A 23,194-nucleotide genomic window follows, 5' to 3' on the forward strand; every position below is an offset into this window, starting at 1 on the left:
GGTTCAGTGGCTGTAACTCTGGGCAAGCTTAACCCAGTCAGTGCAAACCACGGAGTGCCACCTCTGTCTGTAAACTGCATATCTTTGTGGCTCTGCATCATCACCCCAGGCTGTGAGCTCTTAGACCGGGCTGGGTTCTTGAGAAGTCCATTGTCCTTACTCAGGCAGTTCAGTTGTCTTTCCTTGGAAGGAACCAGGAGGAGGCAAGACTTGCCTGGCGATGTGCACATGATGTCATCTCTGTCACATGCACTAGCTCACAGTGTGTGGCACAAAGCCCAAGGCTGTTTGCCACAGGAGTCCCTCTATTAGCCAGTCCTGGTGCAGGGTTTTTCCATCATGACTGAAAGAACAGCGAAGCTTGTCAATCTGTTCTAAGAAAAGCTTTGTCCATCTTGTGACCAGGGCTGGAGGGATTATACAAGTAAGCTTCTTAGCAGTCTCTTGCCCAGGGGATGGAGAGCAGAGGGCTCTAAGCAGTAAGACTCATTCTAATTTTATGCAGTGCAAAGAAACCAAGCCAATCTAGGCCATAAGAAATGCATCGTTCACTGAAAACAATGCCGTATCTGCTTTTATTCACAGGGAGCCAATGCTAAATTCAACCTCCGTCTTGTCGGACCTGGTGGTATCTTCCGTGTGGTTCCCCAAACTGTCCTGAATGAGGCTCAGGTTACAATAATAGTGGAAAATTCTGCTGCTATTGACTATGAAAAATTCAAGGTGTTAACCTTCAAGGTAATTCTGCTTCTTGGGTCCTCCCTGCCTGCGTATATATGTGTATGATGGCTTATATATCTGATGGGATTTAGCTTCTTAATCCACCTGGAGCTGTCTGATGTGTTGTCAGTGACATTATAGTCTATGTAAGGGAAACTCATTTCTGCCCCTGGTTCATCAAGTTCCAAAGGTTTAATGCATGCATCTGTGGACTAATTTAGTCCAGTCAGTGCAAAGTGTTGAGTATTATCTCTCTGTGGAAACTGCACATGTTGGTAGCTCTGAGTCATTCTAGACCGAACCCTAAGGATTATTTCTGTTCTTACAATAATAAATTCACAGGATGAAATCCTAATTTCTCTGGAGCCAGAGCTTTACCTGCTTAGCCCTACGTAATTTGGTTCATGATCATGCTTTTGAGTGTTGGCAGGCGGAAGACCCCACGTGACCGGAAGATAATTTCCCCAAATTGTCCACTGCCTTTGTCAGAGTGTATCTATCTATATGGCCTTTTGCAGACTGATCTGAGGCTATCTCAGCCATGCTCCAAGCCAGCCATACAAGGACCAACTTTCATCCAAAAGCTGGACCCTTGGCATTACCACCTTCCCTGATGGATTCATTGGCTCACCAGCAAGATAATGAAGTAGTCTGGTTTCGTGTCAGCTGCCTCTGAACATGAGTATAGATGGTTCAGTTCTGACTGCAAAGAATGGCATAGACAATTCCTCTAATAATTAAAAAAAATATAAAAATTGACAAAACTATCTAGCTGAGTATTAACATATACTAGTTTTGATTTTGTGCAGAAAGTGGCATTTTTAGCACAGACCAGAAGCCAATGTCCTGGACTTTGTTCTCACCCTTCCTACATGGTTTGCTTTGTGTCCTTAGCAAGTCGTTTTACTGCAGTATGGTTCATGTCTCCTCTTGTAATGTTCCTTAGTCATTTTGAGCCTCATAGGTTATAGATGCTACAAAAATATGAGGCATCATTACTGTATTAAAATGGAAGATTCTGAAAGGACTATAAAGTGCTACCGAAACTAATTATAATAAGCACACATTTATTCAGGTTAAACTACCAAAAGACCAGTAAAGAAGTTACACATGGCCTCCTCATGAATACTAATAAAAATCAAAGTACTTAATGTGATTGCCATGAACACCGAAAGAATTAATTACCAGGAAAAAGGACATATATTTTTTTAGCTTAAGTGCTTACTCACTGTTTTTGGAGGATGAAATTATTTCTACTGGAGAAAGACCATAAGGCTTTGCTGAAAATGCAGAGCCTTTGTCTAGATTCCAACTGAAGAAGGTGCAGCTGGATGATATGGTAGTAATATATTGCAGCAAATACTTTATAAAGACCTCATTGCTGTCTCCATCTCCCTGAAAAGTTCAAATTGCTTCCTACCCAGTTTTAGTTGCCAATGTAGTCATTCTAGTTAGAATTTTGGATTAACTATATTCTTATTCCTATTTAATATGTATCCCACAGCAGCTTTGAGAAGCTGCTTTCAGGGTTTTTTTTTCTGCAAGCAATGATCTCTCTCTTCAGGTTTGTTATTGAGCAGTAAAATGCCAGAGAGGAATTAAAGCTGATTTGACTGGGATGTGCACTGAAAAACTACCTGAAGGAAAGGCTACTAGGGAAAATCTATCTTCCATTTAGGTCTGGCTCTTAAATGCAGTTGATAGTCAGGCCCTGTTTCATTTTCAGCTGTCCAAGAGCTAGAGTGGGTTTCCCAAGTACGGCAGCTGAGGTAATTCATATCCCTCCAGCCTGGACTCAGATCCCAAGTCCCTCTGCCACAGGGGCCAGATGTTGCTGTCCCACCTTGTCATGGACTGACGTGCTCTGGGCGCCAACCCCCCTGCCTTCAGCCCAGAGTACATCCCGCCTTGACAGGAGCCTGTACCTACCCCTTGCGTTCTGCAGACACACGTCTCCCACAGAACAGGACCAGACGAGGCTGCAGTTATCTTCAGTTCCCAAAATCAAACTCTATTTTAAAAGTTTACCTGCCCCTTTTAAGATTATATCTCAGTTTGCTTTTCTGGCGCTTGTATTAATTGTTGATACATAGTCCTGTGAAGTAATAGTTTTAAGCTATTTTTTTCTCTGTCTGCATAAAACAAGCAATACATCTCTGCATAAGGCATTGCAGGCAAGAACGCTGATGAAAATCCCTCCCTGAAGGAAGATGTTGTCAGCATGTTGACATAGCTGGACTATGGCTGCTAAAAGGAGAAGGAATAAAAGATGAATGTAGAAAAAAAAGTAAAAATACAAAGCCCTCATGAGGTATTCTACGATGGGCTGATTCCAGCAGCAAAGATTATTTCACTGCGGATGTTATAATATAGTTACAGCTCCACGTGCACAATAAGCAATAAGATTTTATCTCTGTGCTGCTTTAGGAGCTGAGATTGCTCAGGAGCAGGTTTTTGCTGACGTTTGTATGACTGGCCCTTCAAAAATTTCTTTTGCTGTAACCCCATCTGAGACTCCGAAACACAAAAGTTAACACAGACATGCAGTGACCAAACTCCCCTTTTAGAGCAGATGTGTCCTACAGCAATTACAAGCAAACCTTTGAGATTAATTTCTTCAGGAAGCCTTTCACTGTTTATTTCCAAACATTATAAACATTCACACAGTAGGAACAGCTCCAGGGGCTGATACTGAGATAGCCTTTTTCCTGCCTACTTAAACTGCTCCTCACCCTCCCCAAACCCTGTCACTTCTAGGTGATACCAACCCCTCTGAAGGCCGCAGGGACGTGAACGCAGCGTGTGCCCGCAGTGGTGCCACTGCTGGTGTCCATCACACACCGCCTGCCCCACGGGGACCTGGGACATGGAGAGGGCGAGCGCCTGGCGAGCGGCATGGGAAGGACAAGCTCCCACAGCCCTCCTCTCAGCCAGGCACTGCGCCAACGGAGCAGGAGATGCTGTGGCAGCCCCGCTCCACCTTCTGGAGCTCAAAGCTTCACCCTGCTTGAGTGAGCTCCTGGGACATATGTCTACTGGGAGTAAAAGCCCACGCAGCTAGATTTTTCAGTTGAGCCTTTCATATGTCAGTTAAATGTCCTGCTGACTAGTCCATTAGTGCCGTCTTGTGCTCACTAGGTTTGTGGAGCCCTCCTGCTTTGTGTTAACTAGGTCTCTGCCCAAACATGAACACCAAATGGTTGACCATACGTGTTGGTCATTTGGGTTCAGCCCTTACCGAGCCCAAGACTGATGTCCTAGTGCTGATTCTGCGTGATGGAGGGACCAGGCTTGTGGGCTGGAGGCTGTGCAGGGCTCAGTGTCTCTCAGTACCTGTTGCTGAAACAGCTCTTTCTTGCTTGTCACACGCTGCCTGAGCGATAGGCTCGCTGCTCTACCAGCTCGGGCTTCATACTGACATTCCCCTAATCTATTGAGGAGCAAACAGAGACACAGCAGAAACACTGCTGCTATTTTGTGTTAGACTAAGAGAGAAAACATGTGGTGCTAAGTAGCTGAAGTCCTGTAGAAAAGTGCCTGTCTGAGACTTTGGAGGTGACTTACCAAATACTTGCTCTGGTCTGTTCCCAAGCGGGGATCTGAGAGCTCCCCGCTGTCTACTGAGAACTGCCACGCACCAGGCGCCTGGGTTATCCTCCTCCTTCTCTGTGGCGGCTGCTCTCCCCTGCATCAATTAGTGGGGCATTAAGGGGCAATGGGAGAAACCAACTTGCTAACCCAGCAGTGCCATCCCTCAGCTGAGGGATGAGATAGGCACATACTCGCGTTGAGCTCTGCTGACAGCCAGGCAGAACATCCCTCCCGCTGGCTTGTCCCCATCCCTGGTGTTGCCGCAGGTGGTTGTCTGCCCTTTCAGATGAGCAGAGTTATGAGAACGTGTCATGCCAGGGCTCTCTGTTCCTCCTCAGAGACAGTGAGGTAATTCAAAAGTCCCAGTGGGTATCTGATAAAATCCTAATTAGCATGAGGCAGGAAGGGTAGAGGCCCAGGAAGCCTGGTGGTAGGAGTTCTCACAGACTTCGTGAAATGGGATTCCGCTGTACACGACTGATCCCTAACTGTCATGCATTTGGGGTGGGGGTACTGCTGCTTCCAAACGTCTCAGGGCACCGGGTCTCTCATCTCCTGTTTGGTGTAGTTTCTTTCCCTGACTTCTTTCCTGATGAGAACTTATGCTTCCTCTACAAAGGACTGTCATTCAATTTACGTGATTATTCAAAATGATTCAGTGCTTATGGTTCCCTAAGTTCTGGGAGCTGCCCAGGGATGGGTGTTTGCTTGCTTCTGTTATGGCTTTTTGAGCTGCATTGGTTAGTTATGACTAATCACATCTGTCACCTGAAGTCTAATATGTATACATGGGTTTGAAGTCCTCTTTCCACACCTTGATTGCCCATTGTGAGCATGCACAAACAAGCCTCGGCTGCACACTGACCTAGCTCATCATCTCCTGTTTTTGAGCTGTCTGGTCCAAACAGGCTAAAATACACCAATACGCCATGGGTAGTGTAAGGAAGCTGCTTTGTAGTAATTTTCTGGTTTTCTCTTCTTAGCTTCTTGCAATAGAGGTGAACACACCAGAGAAATTCAGCTCAACAGCTGACGTAGTGATTCGCTTGCTGGATACCAATGACAATGTCCCAAAGTTCTCCTCCGACTACTACATTGCCAGGATCCCCGAGAACTCCCCGGGGGGCTCAAACGTAGTTGCTGTTACAGTAAGTTTCATTAATCTCTTAAGAAATGCTGTTTTTTTTCTAGGTGTCTGTGGAGGCAGTTCAAGTACCTTAAAAATAGTGGGGAGAGGCAAGTAGGAAATCTTACTCATCATTCTGCTTCGAGACTGAACTCCAGTTCCTTTCCAGAATCAACAACAACAACAAAAAACCACTTCTGGGGAAAAAAGACGTTTTAGGCAATTTTTTTCAGAACAACAAATTTACTTCGGTTTTTAATTAAAGGCCATCTGCTTTTAAGACAAATCACATGGTCTGTGAGTACTAAGAAGGCCCCAGTCAAATCAGCGTCCAGCAGGAAGATTCAGTTATGACTAAGTGGAATTGAATTTACTGGATTTGCTTGCTTAGGTAGGAGTACAAAGAAAACAAGATGGCTGCTTAGTAGGTATTAGTCTCCTCCGCCTGGGAGGAATCTGGCTGCTAAATGCATAATTAGATAGTTAATGAAGGCAAGAATATAACATTAAAATGCTTAGAGCTGGGAAAGAAAAATCCCTATGTAAGTATCTCCTCACAGTGGGAAAAAAATGCCTATAGATTTTCCAGTATCTCACATTTTCATAGAAAGTAAGTCAGGGTATTACATGGGCCCTATGTGCTGGAGAAGCGTTTCCAGCCGTTGGTGTGAGCTGTATCTCTTTAACGCAGCTGCTAGGACTGGAAACGGATCTCCTGTCCCAAAGCAGAGGAAGCTCCTGGCCACGTGGGGCTTGGTGGCTGATGCCCAGCTGGTGGCTGATGCAAGTCACCTTGCGGGGGCCTCATGGGTACAGAGATCTCCAGCACAGGCTGGCTGCAAGTCAGAAAGAAAATTAAATAATCAGAATAATAAAGTGCTGAGGGAAAATTTTAGGGATGGAAGAATGAAAGAAGAAGTGGAACATAAGCAATACAGAAAAGGTTGTTAGAGGAAACTAATAGGAAAGCTGTAGAAAACAGAGACTCCCAAACATCACTGTCTTTCCAGCAAGAGGAATAACAAATTCTAGGAGGTGGACAACAAAAAAAAAATTAGAAAAAGTTTGCAAAAGCAACAAAAGTAGCCATTCTGAGCCACTGTGCACAGGACAGCGTAGCTGCGGATTCCCTGTACAATTTACTGTCATGTGCTGTCAACTCAGTATTTGACCCAGATTCACAAATACACTTGATGAACTGAGATACTCCAAGTACTGAGGATGGCAATTCTGGCAGAAGCCCCAGGCATGCAAGCGTTTTAGGAAAAGTTAGGCAGTCCTAAAGCAGACTGCAGTCAAAATTATGGGGCGAGAGAAGCTGACAAGCTCCTGTCAAAGACCTAAAAACACCTGTCAGCAGGGCTGCAGGTGTGTTACATTATCCATGCAGGAATCAAAGACATTGCTCCAGTTTTCAGATATTTAAACAGGAAGATGAATGAACCATCTGCTGTCACCATGAATTCTGATGGCTAGATATAACGGTATAATAGAACAGCGCCTCATAGCTACCAGAGAAGCAGGAGTTTATGGAAATAGCTGTTACCACATCGATAGCTTTCCTAATCCTGAGCTAAGAAAGGAAAACAACAAGAGTCTGTAACAAAGATATCATCTGATGTAGCATCTGCATTACTAAAAGTCACACAGGCGCAAGAGTGATTGAAGTATAAACAAAGCTGAAATATTGTGTATAGATTGAAACATTTGTTATGCATTACTTTAAATTGAATCAATTAGAGAAGCAGGCTTAAAAAATACTCTCTATAAACTAAATAATTTTGTCTGGGGAATATACATTAATAGGTCACTGATAATTAGGAAGGCTTGAGAGCGGGCAGTTCATTGGCGTCATTGAGATTAGCTTCCTCTCTCTTAAAGGAAGGACGTGTTAAATGTCAATAGACGGAGCCATCTAGTGGCTTTCTCCCTGCTAGAGCCCGGGCACAGCCTGGCATCTTCGCAGCTTCCCTGGGGTGGCCAGTGACATTTCCTTGTGTTAGATTTTGCAGTTTTCTAGGTGCGCATTTGTTTATGTGATTTCCCCCTAAACATGTGATGTAAAAAAGTGGGGAGAGAATTTGGGGTTTTACATGGCCTGTTGTTAAAAGAAAAAAAGAAGCATTTCTGTTTGCAATTTAGTAAAGGATGACTCTCTTCTTTTCTTTTCTTAAGGCTACAGATCCAGATTCAGGGCTTTGGGGAGAAGTCAAGTACTCTGTCTATGGAACAGGAGCAGATCTGTAAGTAAAAAAAACAAACAAAACAAAACAAAAAAAGAAAACTGACTATCCTCTGAGCAGAGTTTTAAAAGAATTAAAAAAAAAAAAAAAGAACAGGCTCATTCTTGACCTGCTCATTTTCAAGGACATTTATGCCATGTTCTCTGTGAGTTCTGTGAAAACAACAACAGAAAAACTAGTGTGATCATTAAACATCTGCTTCATGACCCATGGAATTTTACCCACAAGCCCCTAAAGAGACATACGGCAGCTGAAGTACCAATACTCAGGATCTGTTCAATCACCATTCGAAAAACAGTTGTAAGAGAGAGAAAGGAGGTTTTGGTCTAGTTGTTGTGAAAAGTCAATTCTGGAGGAAGAAAAATCCCTTGCTCTTTCCCCTTCCCTTTCCATATAGCTGCACAAATAGTTCAGTTTCAACTCTTGTCAAAATAAATCAAAGATGACAAGACTTTAAAGAATATAAACTTTAGCTTTGGAGGCCAACTGCATTGGGTGTTCAAAGCATTTGATATATTTAAACCTAATAGTCCTGCATCAGGAAGAGGGGAATCTGGTGCTTACTTGATTTTGTAATGATGCCTATCCCCCTCTCCCTGTCTTTGGGGACAGTGCTGGGCTAAGAACACCCCGAAACCCTGCTTTCTCCCGCACTGCTTCCATCCCAGCAGTTGCCCTGGCCCATTGGTTGGGGTTCCCAGCCATGGCTAGCATCACAGACCATCACAGATACTGTTGCTGGAACATGCAGCTCCTGGACGTGGTGGGGCTGCAGGCCAGAATATTGGAAATGAATGAGCTTTTCAGGCACTCATCCCCAGAATCCGTTTTTCTCCGTACATTATCCACCTGGAGTTAAAGATGAACTCTTCTTGTTAAGGTGAAAGCCATTTAGGAGGCACAATCAAGGTCCAAAATCCAAGATGTTAAGGATGAACCTCTTCTATAGCCAGAAGGATACACATATGGGAGCATTTCCAGGATGGATTATTTTGAGCCCTTCACTAAGTCCTTAAGCTAGCTGCTAACTGCATAGAGGCAAGCAGGGAAAGGTCATGTCGTGCAGGCAGACCGCCTCGGTTTAAAATGTATCAGCTTGTGAAGGTTGGTGATGAAGAATTTAGAAAGAAATGTGCGTACAACTTTATTCTGATTGGAGCTATGGGGATGCTCAGACTCACTGTTCGTATGCTGTTGAATGAGGAAATTAGATGTGAAGACTTTTATTTTCCTTCTTAAGTATGATTTTTTTTTCCCTTTCCTTGTGCTAGAATGGCATGGCTTTGCAAGGCCGGGTTGGTTTCCTTGCCCTGGCACCTCCAGATCTGCCAAACACACAGTTCGATACAGATTTGAGAGTTTCAATTAGACGCGTGAATTTTTTTCTGTCTCAGGGATTACATCAGTGGATATGCAGTTGCGTTGGCAGAAAGATGAGTTGCACTGGAGTGAGAGGAATAGCGTTAACTGCCGAAGATAAAACCATTACGCTGGTAATCCTACATCCAAGCTGCCAGTGGGAGTGGCGTACAGTGCTGTAATGGCTTCACATCTCAGTGCTGCTATTCTTCCACTCAAATGGGGGTGATGAGAGCCCTCTATTCAGGGTTAGGCTGGTTGGGTGCTAAGGAGGCACTCGGCACAGGCCCTTTTTCCTACCAAGAGCTTGCACACCTCTTTCCACCTCCAGGTCTTGGCTTTCATTGAGCCTTGTATTTGTATTTAACAGGGTAATGAAAACAATTGAAGATTCTGGATTATTAAGTGCCCCTTTTATAATCACTCTCAATTGCACTCACAGTTGGAATACAGAAAATGTTTTGTTATCCTGTACATTAATTAAAGGGTATATAAAACCTTTCATCTGTTAAAAACCTGCCTGGAGCCTACACCAGGAGTCCATTTTAAAAAGACACTGTGTTGGTATTGTCTCTATAAATCCAAGCTTTTGGCTGACACTTTTGACAGTGTCTGAGTAATTACAAATGTGTAGAATTGAACTCGCTGCAGATAAATCTGAACACCCACTCCATCCCAGTGCCAGTCTATGGAAAAGTCATCATTTTTGGAGGAGATCATTTGCCCTGCACTTTGGGGGATTTGAGAGCAGCCATTTTTCTTACCCATTCTGAGAAGTGAAGAGCTTAAATACGATATGCAGCACACTTCCCTTAGCTATTGAGGTGATATCAATCAATCTTAATTTATGCAGGACATGATCTAATACATTGTAGTTATAAACAGAAAGAAAAAAATAGGCAGTTCCTCAAAGTTTTAATGCAAAGAAATCACTCTGAGAGAAGGCCATCACACTAAGCATTTATTGTGGACAAAGGCTTTAACAGAAAACGTAGTTAAAATGCACAATATGTAGAAAAACACCAGACACTGGTAGTTCGCTGGTTTTCAAGCCTAAAGAACTAGGAAAAAATAGGTAGAGTGAATGATTTGGAAACATCAGCCAGACAGGAGTTAGGTGAAGAGTACCAATCTTTGGGCACAGCATTTCAGTGCTTAGAACCCACCTTTGCTCCAGGCCATAAACACACGGATTTAGAAAGATGTGATCAAAAAACCCAAAAGTCTTTCCATCCTTCTTTTCCAGGTTCCTAATCCACCCATCAACCGGTATAATTTACACCCAGCCCTGGGCTGTATTAGATGCTGAAGTGAACTCAAAGTATAATTTCTATGTGAAGGCAGAGGACACCGATGGGAAATACAGCTTGGCTGAAGTGTTTATCACTGTGCTAGATGTCAATGACCACTCTCCAGAGTTCAATGAAAACATCCAGGAAAAGACGATGATCATCGGGTCACCAGTGAAGATAGAGGTGAGAGACTACACAGTGTGTCACAAAGCAGAGGGCTTTGGAAAAGCCCCAGCTCCGCTGTTTATTGCACAGGGATCATGATGAATGCCTGGAAGTTGGCTTTTTCTGGGGCTTTATTTTGCACGTCCATTTGTATGTAAAAAAAAATTGATTAATGCGTGGAATGATAGTATTTACAGACTACTGAGAAGGAGGAATAAATTCTATAGGCAAAGATAAAGTTCTGTTACAGTATTTGAACCATCAGCTGGTAGAGGATCCTGGATTATACAGTGATCATAGTAAGCCCAAATAAGATGAGTGAACGGAAGTACAGAGTTTTGAATACTTAACCTTCCTGCCATGCCTTTGTGCTAAACCACACAACTTCTTTCCCTTCACTTTGTGGAATTGTGTTCATTGATCCAGCGTAAAACAGGAGGTAAAATACCGCAATAGCAATTCACAGGCAAAGGAGCAGAACATGCCATGTTACACGTATTTGAATGCATATAGTGAAGCCTGATTACACGACACCTAATGTTAGTAGAATAAATATCACAGCACAAAAATGAAGGCATCTGTACTTTAACACGTGTGGAGCTAATCCCATTGTTCGCTATTCACTTCACATTTGTTCCCCACGCTGTGTGAGAAACTCCCCAGCAGTGGACCATTTGCATTCTACAGATAGGTTACGGTTCAGTTTTTCCTCTGATTTTATTTAATCTCAAATAGAAATCGCTTATACAAAAAGAACTCTAGTCCTGCTGTTTTTCACTAGAAAATGTAGCACAGCTGATACCAGAAAAGAGGAAATTGTTTCCAAGATGAAACAAAAAACAGCCCAGTCATCTCACAGCATGGATATTATCGGAAGCGAATGCTCAGAAACTTTTAGAGTTTTGTCTTCAGGCAAACATAGAAACAATAACCTCTTTGTTCTTTACACTTCCCCTACCAGGCTATAGATCAAGATGCAGAAGAACCCAACAACATTGTGGATTATTCCATCATGCAAGCAGATCCAGCCAATGTCTTTGATATAGACCAAAGCACTGGGGAAATCAAGCTGAAATCCTATATCCGCTCCCTGGACATCATCCACAACATCACAAAGAACAAAGACTGCATATGGTCATTGGTGGTGCAGGCCAAAGACCGAGGCTCCCCGTCCTTCAGCACCACGGCAGTTCTGAAGATTGATATCACAGAGGAGGTAAGAAAACATTTCAGAAAAATCCTTATGTGAGATGATCCTTGAGAGGCAATGAAGGGTAGTCTCTGCCTGCTCCTTTTCTGGGACTACTTTAACAGTGCTTCAGGAGTTGAAATCAACAGCCAGAAAGTTGCCAGCCATTGCTCCTCCTTTCTTGCTGGCTCTGGTTTGTAGAGTGTTTCTAGAGCCTTGTGGTGAAGCTGGATTCTACAGCCACAAATGTAAAAGACATTTCGATCAGAGAAATAGCAAAGGTACAAAGGTAGGAGGATAATGTGGGTGGGAGATGAGTTTCTTGCATCTGATTGTTAGAGACATATGCCAATTAAGGACTATAGACTCCTGAGAGTAAAGGTAAATCCTGACTTCTAAATTTCTGATTTTTTCTTTTCATTCAAAAGAAGAAAACAATCTTTTTCCCCTACAAAATGTGAGTGGAAAGTAGTGGGGCCAGAGTGAAGTATATCAGACCAGTTTTGCAAGTCAACATAAGTGACATAGGAAAAGTGAGAAAACTTTATAGAAATGCTTTAAAGTAGAATTTTGGATGTGAGTTTAATACTTGCAGTATTATTAGCAGACGGAACAAGACAACCCTAAAAGATAGCACATGTAGGTTCAGAGTTTCCTGTTAGTCCAACTTTTACATCAACCATAGCACAAGCAGCGATTTATGATGAGCAGTGGATGCTTGTGTGATTCTTATTTATTGTAGTTGCCTTGCCATGCCTTTAAGTAGGTACCAGCAGGGAGGAAATGGGCTTTAAAGTAGATGAGAAACGCATCATTACCCTGATGGTCTCTGGACCACACACATACTGGGCAAAGATGCAAATCTCTTCCTACAGACAGCAGCTGGCCTTCTCTTTGGTCAAAATGCACCCACTGCTCCTTATCTACTACAGTCCTTCTCTGTTTTTCCCGTCTCCTCTTATTCCACCGATACTCCTTACCAGGTGCATTTATATGATACTTCTTGTATACAGTTCATGCTCCACTGGAAGGTAAAATTGTCTGCAGAGAACACTTGTGCCAGGCAAACAGCCACCAGCAGCACAGGAGTAGCTTCTGGTCTCCATTGTCTGCCCTGCCCCACCAGGGCTGCTGCAGGACCCGGGTCTGCCCTAGCAGAGGGGGTGCCTGGCGTGGGGCTGCCTGCTGGGGCGGCCAGCCCTGCTGCAGGCTCCACGAACGCCGCCACGGGCAGGGCAGGCAGCTTCAAGGCTCTGCCAGGTGGAGCTGGGGGACTGCGTGGGCTGCGTCTCCGTGGCGAGTCTGGAGATTTAGCCATTCTTACCGATACGAAGGAAATAAACTGCTTATCACTTTGATTTCCCACGGAAACCATAATTTTTGGTGGTTTTTATACAACAAATAAGAATAGCTACCCGCAGCCAACAGTGGGAGCGCCCGCCCTCCCTGCCTTGCTTCCAGGCTTCTCACAGGGCACATGTTTCAGGAGTGCATGGCACCAGGTGGCCTCAGGCCCTGTCCCCCCTGTTGAGCCCCAGCATCCAGCCTCCAGCTTCCCTCCCCTCCCAGATAAGCCGGTGACCTCTCTGTTAGCCTGTGGCGTCTAAGGCACAGGGCTGAGGGGTGTCAAGGGGCGGGAGGGTGCCCCACACCTCCTCTGCTAGGGGAAAGATCCCTGAACCGGCTGATAAAGGATGTCTGGAAGGAAAATGAGCATCTGATGCTTTGGGATAAAAATTTTCCTGGATTTTCTTCTAGTGCATGAAGCAACATCAGCACCTGATGAAAGAAGGTGTCTCCTACTAAGTCCCCTCTCTGCTTCCTTTCCCCCCCCTCCCAGGGGTACAGATTTGGCACAGAGTGAGGGAGCATCCCTCCTGATAAAGTATAAAGGGAAACAGGGCTGTGACATGGATTCCCCTCACACAGCTATTCCCTTCTTCCCATGCTCTCCTGCATGCCAAGTCCCAACACAGACCCCAAGGTGGCAACAGCGTCTTCTTTCTTCGCATGAGTAGGTCTCTTCAGCAGGATCTGCACCACTAATCTGGCGTCACATCCTCCGTACGCTTCTGTACATTTCTCCGTTACTTCTTCCTTTGCTTGCAATTATTTGGGTTGGATTTTTTTTTTCAAGAGCATCACATCTCCTTCCAAAAACCGCTCTCAAATTTCAGCTTGCGTGTGAGTGAGGTGCCTTGTCGGCATACAAAGCCCTTGGTCGCTCCCTACGTCCCAGAGACAGCATGGTCACTGCTGACACTGTGAAGGATGCAGTGCCTTGGTACCGGGACATTGCGTGCGCTGCGTACGCTCGGCCTCTCACAGGCTGTTGCAAACGTACGTTTCATCCCTCTCTGCTCCAGCTGTACAAAGTCTCTTTTAGTTAGCTGTTTTCTGGGCATTTATGTATTACTGATTTCGGATAAGGAGGATATTTTTGAATGCATCCTCTAGAGGTTTCCTGCAGTGTTAATCACACCAAGTAATTAAACAGGCATATTTTCTGATTAACATTTACCATTGCAATTAGCGCAAGGCTGTGCCCTTTGAGATAGATGCCTTGTGGCTAAGTTCAGCAGTATTGCACATCAAAAGGACCTTTTGCTCTTGGAATAATACAGTGATAAAAATTCCAGAGGCCTTTTAATTTCACTGAGTCTGGTTTTATGAAAATTGGTATTGAGTGGCATCTGTTAATCTCTTATCCCTTCTCAACAGAATAAGAAACATATGCTGAAAAAGCCGCTCTTTTTTCACCCTTATGTTTCACTCAAAAATCTATTCCTGCTGCCCAAGATTTTCACGGAAAGCTCATTCCCACTCCTGATCCTGAGGGTTGGTCTGACTGGGGGATTCCTCTGCCTCTTCATGACTCCACCGACGTTCTCTTCATGGACTGAGGCTTAAGTCCATATTTAGATGGCATAATCTGTGGTTCTTAATAGCTTTGGCCACTCATTTAGACTTCTAAATATAGCTGATGAGTCTCAGTTTTAGATTCCCCTGATTGAAAGGTTCAACAAATACCTTCTGTGAACTAACGTGGATATCTCCTCCCCTCTCATATAACTCTGCAACCATGGGAACTGTGGTTCTAAACATGTGTCGCTAAACATCCTTTGCCACATTTGCAAAGCAGTTAGCCTCTTCCTCCAACAGTTGCATGGATCTTGAAAAAAATTGTTCAGAGAAGGCCGGTTTGATTTGAGAAGTCTGGCCCCATGCTCAGGTCTGTATTGCAAAGTGCTGTAAATGCAGCCTTCATATAGGATGACGGCACTGCTCTTTGGGATAAGCACTGGAGGGGGCAGCTTGTGTTCTACCTCAGATCAGGAGTTACTTCTGAAGCAAATCTCCTTATCATCCCTGCATACTGTGGTATGGCTTATGTCTCAGATAGCTCCAAAAACACCAGGTGGACTTCTTTCAGACAAAAACGTGCTTGGGGGGCACACCTAGTGTGCTTTGGCACCAGCAGGCAGTCCGTCTCTGCAATCAGGCTAGGGCAATCTGAAGCAAAACCCCAGCAATGCTAAATATGTGAAAGTGGGCTGCGCAGAACCAGCTGGTTCGTTGTACAGATCCGCTTGCTCAAGTCGACACAGCCCGAGTTGCCTGTAATCTGCAATAGCTTGGGCTCTTAACAGCTTTGCCTTCTTACTTAGGCTTCTAAATATAGCTGGTGAGCCTTAGCTGGTCTCGTGGTTGAAGAGCTCAACCACATGTTCCTGTTGGGTCCAACTTCTGGATACCTCGCCCGCTTGTTCTGCTCACTGCAACCCATGCATTATGAAAGGCTCTTGAGAAGCTGCCAGGAGGTGTGGATGTCTGCACATTACAACCTACCAAAGGAAATAAGTCACCATTTCAGTAGCAAAGGCTAGTGGACATTCTCTTTGGTAAACTCAGATTTTTGGGTAGGAAGCCACTCTGGAGGAAGGATGGCAAGAGCAAGCCCTGCATGCTGCAGAGGGGTGTTTTCCGCAGCCTGCCCTTCAGGTGTGCAGCCTGAAAACATCTATCTACACTTAAACTGCACAGCGCTGGGTCTTGTGAAACCACCTTCAGCGGCATGTGTCGATGTCTCTCTAAAGCTGGTGAGTCCTGGTGACTGCTGGACACTTCAGCACCCTGCGGGACTTGGGCTGAGGAGCTTCCCTGCAGGGGACCACACCTGCCTGTTAAACAAAAAATAGGTGATGGCATCTTTTAATCCAAATAGTTGCTTTTATCTTTTTAATTGTATTCTTGTCGTAGGATTGGACTTCTTTCTCGATGGTAATACAAACAGCTTAGCTACTTCCAAACTTCTGCCACAGTTCTGTAACCCTCTAATTGTCCTCAACCCTTCTCTGGGCCAGTGCTCATTAGAACTGTGAAGTCACAGCAAAAAAACCAGCAGAGCATCATCTCTTTTGAGCAGTGGTATTTTAACTCTTTTGATGGCTATTAAGAAAGAGAGTGTTTCTTCCAGGTTTTGGCCCTCAGAAATATGACAGTGCTTCCCATAGCAGCTTTCATTTCATTGCATATCTGCTTTTGTTTTATGTAGACAAGAAAAATCAGTACTCTTCGAAACGCGGAGTGTCTCTTAGGAAAAAAACAACCGCTAAATAAATTACAGGGGGGCACTATTTGTTGACCCAGTTCTGAGGCACTGTTGGTAATCGATACAATGACTTGAAGGTGTTTTCAATGCACAGAGTGGTGCTCAAAAGCGCTTACACGAAGGTGTCCAAGTGCTCCCAGGCTTTCACTGTCAGAGGGTGCTCGGACCTCTCTCAGACCTGGTCTGTGCGTTCACCGACTGGGCCACAGTGGTGACACAGGCAAGATTGCAAAGCTTTTTTGGTGACAAATGCACTTACATAAGCTGCTCTGCAGGCTGGCTAGGATGGTGCAGTTCCAGGCTTGTTTTGTGAGTTATTCTTGTATTCATCCTATGAGAGTCATGGCCATGACAAACAGAAATTCTCCTACTGTATGCTTGCAAAATGCCTTATGTTTTTATGCGGATATTGCAGAAGAGTTGTTAGCCAAGGCTGATTCTAGGCAAAGCTTTGTATAGTACAGCCCCGGTAACTACAATATAGGCTGAGCCAGCTAGCTATTAATAGGTTTAGTCTTGGTATTAATTACCTCCTCATAACTGGAAGCTCTGAACAGGTGCCAAACTTGGTGAGACAAGGGGGAGTTGAACAAAGCTGAGTTCTGAAACTCCCCATATGATTTCCATCAGTTCTTACCCCTGAAACTTGTATTCTGGCAACACAGACATGTACGTCTGTCTAATCCCATTTATTCAAGGTTTTCAAATAGTTAGTCAAATAATTATTGCCAAGATACAGCATCTTCTTACGTATATGTCATCTTTCTTCTTGTGTTGAGCCATCAGTACCTCACTACAAAATAGATCTTGACAACACTCATAATAAGTGGACTCATTTCAGGACATGTACTACTTAGCAGGATTTATCTGACAATTCATCAGACTTTCACATGAAGTGAAGTAAGGCGGGGTAGAATTTCTGTTATCTGATGGGATTTAAGTACGCAAAATCCATGTAATGTAGAACAGCAAAGCTGATGTGAATCCAAGCTCCACCAGAGTCGTGGGCTGCTCTGCTTTTGGTTTCTAACTTAAGTCCATTCCTAGTTAAATAATGGGAAAAGTCTTTGTACAGCAAAATTATGAAAATTGGTCATTACCTGTAAGGTAATGTGGTCCATGAGTTTCAATATCATTTCTTCGCCCATTTCTCTTTGGCAATAGGAAACATTCAGGACAGGGAAGAGAGGTCTTGGATAACGTGTTTGAGGTAGGTTGTGAAAATGCAGAAGTGAAGACAGTGGGGTGTGTATTAATAAATTTATGTTCCCTAACTTTAGGGATGTGATTTAAAAATAGTGTTTTTGTGTAATACATGACGAGGCACTCTGAAGCATCCTTTGGGAATACTCTTAGTCATGTCCCGCCACAGACTGGAGAGGGTAAAGAGATGAGCATCCTAGTTTGGAAGGAAATCCATCTGATCTCACTTTAAATGTCTAAAATTCAAAGGTTCAAGTCCAAGCTAGTCACAAGGCTCTCCTTATACTCACTCTCTTTGATACCTATTTTAGCATGCGGTGACTACTACTTTGGAGGTGTCCTTTTCTCACCATTGACTAAAAGCTGGTATGAAATGCAGATAAAATGCAGTCAGACCTCTGACTAAAATGCAGATAACCTGTTACTAGACATGCAAAGTTTGGGTGGTGATTCCCTCCTGGAGCTGAGGCCAGAGGAGCAGGGCACGGTGGGTAGCCCTGTCTCTCCACAGCCATGCGTAGCTTCATGACCAGCTCTTGGTAAACAAACCTGCTCGTGACCGTGCCATTTCTGAAGGATCTCCTGACCTTGCACAACACTACTTGCTGTCCAGATACCCTTGCAGGAGCTTGTATTCATGATGAACTTCTCCTGGAAATGTAGTCCAAGGCTGGACTACCGTGCCATGAACAAGCTGTGCTGCGCTGATACCCTTTATTCCCTGACCAACCAGGTGTTTATACATGTCTCCCAACTTCTTTTAGTGTTTCTGGATTCAGTTCCAGGTCATTGCAACTGTCTCTTCTCCTGTGCCTAGTTCAACACTTAGCTCCCTTTATTTTACATGCTCTCCATCCTGTACACATTTCACCCTAGTTCCCTAGTTGTATTTATAATAAATACTGGCCTCTTTCAAATATAACTATGTGAGGGTTGACCATTTCTCTTATTTTTGATATTTCCAGATCAAGTCCAGGGTAAAATCCTATATTTTAGGCCTCAAGAAGCGTCCATGGACAATATTTGGAATTTGCATGAGTGGCGTCCTTTCTACCATTTCTGTAACAATGGTGATCTCCACCATCATGTACTGGAAAAGTGTGAAAAGATCCAAGCTCCACCCGCAGGGCAAAATCCGCAAAATAATACGGGGACCTCCGAGACGCACAGTGTGCTAAGCTGCAAAGTGAACTGGCCATTCATTTGTCCTTAATATGCCATATGTAGCTTACATTATTGCTGATTTCTTTCGTTTCTAAAACAAAGCTCTTTACCTCTACTCATGTCCCCTACCTCAAAGAGTTTTGTCATGTCTGTAAAAGAGTACTTGAAAACAGAACGTACCTGCTAACTGCTCATTCGTACACTGTAATTTTATGAAGTGAAGTTTTCTCGTAATCCTTTGAATGCCATGCTCAGTAATAGTCCCGTAAACTGCCTCACCATATCACCTGCAACTGGTTTTGAAAGATGATGTTCTACTCATAAACTTCTGTTTGGGTTCAACACTATTATTCCTAGGAACTCTGAAATGTAGTACATTTCTGAATAACTCTGAAATGTAGTACAACAATACAGCTGCAGAGCCTGGAGACAATTATTTTCTTGCTCAGTTCTTGCAAATTAAACAAAGGCTATGGTGACACGCAGGAATCCGTCCTAATTTGGCGGTAATACTCCTGTAAGCTTTTGTGTTCGGCAGTCGTCCATCTCACGATGTTGTCATGCTTGCCCAGTCTCCCGCTCCACCCAAATTCTCCAGACCTGGACTGGCTCTTTGACTCTCATTTTTTTTAGAAACAACTTCCATTAGTCAGCCCTGCTTGTTACATATTTTGGACAAATGAAATTCCTGGGTCACTGTCTGTCCCATAGAGTAAGTCATGTGTTTTCTTTGTACTCTTTTACAGACTCTTCACAAAGGGCCTATGGCCGCCTTTTTGATGCAAACTAAAGATAACCCCATGAAAGCCTTAGGAGTGCTAGCTGGTGTCATGGGCATAATGGTGCTGATAACTATCATGATCTCTACTGCCATGTTCTGGCGCAATAAGCGGTCCAACAAAATCACGCCGGTGAGAAGGATCATAAAAAAGAGACAGACCCCGCAGCCCCGGGCAGTCAGGATGGAGTGGCTGAAGTTCAAGAGGCCCAGCAATGCTGCGGAGAAGTTTGTCGTTGAGGACGACTCCAAGAGCCTACACAACGAGAACAGCAACAACAACATCCATGTTGCCCCCGTGCCACCGACGGCCCCTGTGCCCCCACCGCCCCCCGCCCTGGCTCCCAGGGGGGACGCCCCGGGGTGGCGGGTGCCAACCGTGTCCGGCTCCCTCACTCCCAAGTTTATAAACAAGCAGCTGAAGAAGAGAGGTCATGGCAGCGCCCACAATGCCCTCGTGTCAGAGCTTAAACTGAAGTTTGAGAAGAGGAACGCAGCTATCGGTGAGCCCCACATCTAGGCACTCTTGGCAGTGCCCAGAGACTGCGGACTGTGGCTGTGCGTGGATATATTTATGTGCTGTGGTCTTCCCCGTGTCTGTCAGCACCCTGCGAGCTGAGAGCAGCTTCTCGCTCTGATAGCCACCCCTCACCTTCTGCAAGTGTTACGTGCTACGGAGTCACCCCACCCATAGCAAACGCTGCAGTCCGTGTCCAGTTTCGACTGCAGTTCCTTTGGCTCACGTCCCCGGGCTGGTCTCTCCCTGCAGCCATCTGACAGGGTGCTGAGTACCCTCGCGCCAGCCACAGTCTCCCCAAGCGAACGGGGATTCAGATTGCCCCCATTTCGGAGGTCCCTACCCACAGTCCTGGTTTTCAAACAAGGCACTCTGCAGCCAAGGCACTGGAGGATGCCACTTCTGACCCAGTCTGGCAGGTGGGTTTGGGGTGTCCAAAAACCCATTGCGTCAAATCCTAGACCCGCTTTTGAAGACGTTGGCCTGGCTGTGGCACCAGCACTGAGTTGATGTGCAGGTCTCCTACAGCAGTGACACTGCACGCTGCAAGGGGGTAGCGTGTAGCTGATACCTTGCTCTCCGAGGTGGTACCTGCTGCCCTAGGTGGTATCTGTCGTCTTCAGGGCGCGACACGCTTTGCAACAGCTGGTGGAGTGATGTGCTCGTGGCCTGAGTAGCTCCGTTCCCAAAAGGTAAGCGGGCAGGCTTGGAGAAGTTCTTAATTTTCCTGCAGCTTGTGGTGGGTTTTGCCAGAGTACATTGAGATGATGCTGCACTTCGCTTCTCTGCCCTGGACTTGCCTGCTTATCAGGGGACAGGAGGGCCACCTCCACCTTCCCTAGACTAGCGGGGGCAAGGCTCAAGCACAGAAGTTCAATAGCAGCGCTCGCTCAGTACTGCCTCCCTCTGACACCGCGTCCCCTAATGAGGGGGAGGCCAGCAGGAGAAGGCCATGATTAAAGCAGCAGGGGAGACAAGGTAAAACTGAGAGAAAAACGATAAGTGAAAAATAAAGACAAGTGCTGGGAAGTCGCATGTGTCGGTCAGGAAGGTGTCTGGAAAGATCATTTGGTTTTGTACACTGCTAGCAGGAGGTGTCAGGGAATGTATTTCACCACCTCTCCTGGCTTGCTCCAAGGACTGCTGAGTGCAAAAGGAGGTTTCCATAAAATATTCTGGCTTGTCCTATCAGTATTTTTGAGTGAATTATGCAACAGTTAATGGGGATGTAGGGTTGGGGGGGCAGCTGACACTTTTTTTCCTGTTACGTGACAGTAGAAAGGCACCAAAGGCAGAGCACATTTTTCACTGGATCTACCCCACAGTTTCTCCCTCGCGTTTGTTTCTGAGGAGATGTTTTTCAGCTGGGCCTGGCTGTTTCCCATCCCTTGGGACGAAGGCAGTGTGTGCCGGGCTGGCTGGGGAGCAGCGCCTGAGCCCTGGCCCCGCAGGGCGGCTGTGCTGTGCTGGATTGGCACCACGAACATCAAGATGGGGAGCAAACCCTACAGGCCGGGACACTGTTAGTTCAAGGGGGTTGTGAGACTCTTCTCCAGCTGTCATTGCAGCTGGAGCAGCAGACCTGGCCCTCAGGGGCTCTTCTTTCCTCACCCCATTCTGATTCCCTTTGTTTGCAGCAGGACTCCATCAGCTTAGAGGGGGGAATAGCTGGTTGAATGAGAAGTTGCCCATTTATGGGAAAAAAATCTTGTCTTTTTTAACTTCAATCCAGCTAGAAGCCAGAGGGTGACCACGGCTTGTGTCACCCGCAGCTGAGCCAGGAGCTGTAGCTGAGAGCTGCAGCAGGGTCCGGGCTGGGGGTGGTGGCAGCAGCGCTGTTCCCGGAGCCTCTCCTGACATGTCTCTCCTTTCCCACACCATTTTCTTGCTCATCCCTCCTCCCGGGGCTGCGTGGTGAGGCCCAGGCTCTCGTGTTGTGTGCCGTCACCTCATCCTTGTCCTCCAGCCACAAGTCCTCCAGTGGGAGGGAGGGGATGTGCAGCCTCCGGCCCCGCTCCTGGTGCCCTGTGCAAGCAGGTTTTGTCTCCAACAGGTTCTGCAACCTTTCCCGAGGTACCAAGTTTGTGATTTATTCCCCGTTACTACTGTTTTCCCGATGTTGTGTTGAAGCCAGTATTCAATTTTCATTCTCCAATGAGGAAAGCCTATAAAGACCTTTCAATTAAGTGAGATTTAACAGGAATTATAGGCTTATAGTCTTAGAGATTATATTTAAGAGGGAATAAAAGATGTTTTATTACTATGTTGTGACACTTTTTTCCAGTTACTCTGTATTTCAGATTCAGGGTGGCTTTTTTTTTATATAAATAAAAAAAAAAACTGCAAAAGGTGCTTCTGTGTGTGGAGTGCTGCTGGCAACGATGCCTTTTCATTGCTTGTTACGTGACCGCACGGGCTTTCTACAAGTGGTGATGGGATGTTTTGCCTTTCCCTGGCTGTTTCCTCACTGTAATTCACCAGCTCTCTCTACAGTCTCTGCAGTTCGCCACCGTTCCCCCATGATGGCTGGGGTGGGAGAAGGCCAGTCGTTACTGGTTTGTTTTTCCCTTTCCCTGGCACACAGCCCAGTGCTGGTCCTCAACCAGCATGAGTTCCTGCCTTTCTCCATATGCACCATCTCCCCAGGGGCTTCTCCAGGACAGGGTTGTCTCCCGGCTGCTTCTGCCCCATCCTCACCGCTCCAGACCTCCCGTCACACACGCTGCAGCTGCCTGGCCTGCCCTGTCCCTCCGGTGCCCTGGCGCTCTGTGGCATTCAGGTTTCTTTGCAATCTGTAACTGTAAAAGAACAGAAATGAAGCCTAGGACATCTGCGTGTTCTGAAAATCCGTCGTGTTTATTACTTTGACACTAGAAGACTGACAAGATGAGGAAGTCCCTTGAAGTATTAGAGGGAGAGTCAGGGTTGACAACACAGGTCTCTGTTCAAACTGTGCAGCGAGTTACAGCAGGAGGAGGAAAAGTAGGGCCTGAGGAGACACAGCACAGAAAACACAGCAAAAACCGAAATACAACTAGAAAACCAAACTGCCACCTAGTGAAGCTCACATTAGGATTTAGCTCTGCCTACAGCTGAGGTTTCTACTCTAGTTTTCTTTTTGAGGTGGTCTATAACAACACATACGACAAGGGCTGTGGGTCTATTGGTCACGTGCTTTGGTTGTGCCAGGAAGCACGAGGCCAAAAAAGAAAAAAAATGTCACGTGTCCTCAGAC

At 45.4% G+C, this 23,194-nt stretch overlaps 1 protein-coding gene across 12 annotated transcripts in view; it reads left to right on the forward strand.

The window, feature by feature from the left end:
- The window catches only part of CDHR1 (cadherin related family member 1), an 83,020-nt gene extending 60,745 nt beyond the window's left edge, over positions 1-22,275 (forward strand). For 8 of the 12 annotated variants that reach the window (XM_063338779.1, XM_063338781.1, XM_063338780.1 and 5 more), the window contains 6 exons: positions 586-738; positions 5,295-5,459; positions 7,613-7,680; positions 10,286-10,514; positions 11,458-11,712; positions 19,411-22,274. In XM_063338779.1, coding sequence (XP_063194849.1) covers positions 586-738; positions 5,295-5,459; positions 7,613-7,680; positions 10,286-10,514; positions 11,458-11,712; positions 19,411-19,962 — 1,422 coding nt within the window. In that variant the 3' untranslated portion in view covers positions 19,963-22,274. Of the gene's footprint in view, positions 1-585; positions 739-5,294; positions 5,460-7,612; positions 7,681-10,285; positions 10,515-11,457; positions 11,713-18,465 lie in introns of all 12 variants that reach the window. The other 4 variants (XM_063338786.1, XM_063338774.1, XM_063338775.1 and 1 more) reach the window with 2 other exon arrangements.
- Positions 22,276-23,194: the final 919 nt, after the last annotated feature.

The sequence above is a fragment of the Chroicocephalus ridibundus genome, chromosome 6 (genome assembly GCF_963924245.1).
Source record: "Chroicocephalus ridibundus chromosome 6, bChrRid1.1, whole genome shotgun sequence".
In the NCBI taxonomy this organism is placed as follows: Eukaryota; Metazoa; Chordata; class Aves; order Charadriiformes; family Laridae; genus Chroicocephalus; species Chroicocephalus ridibundus.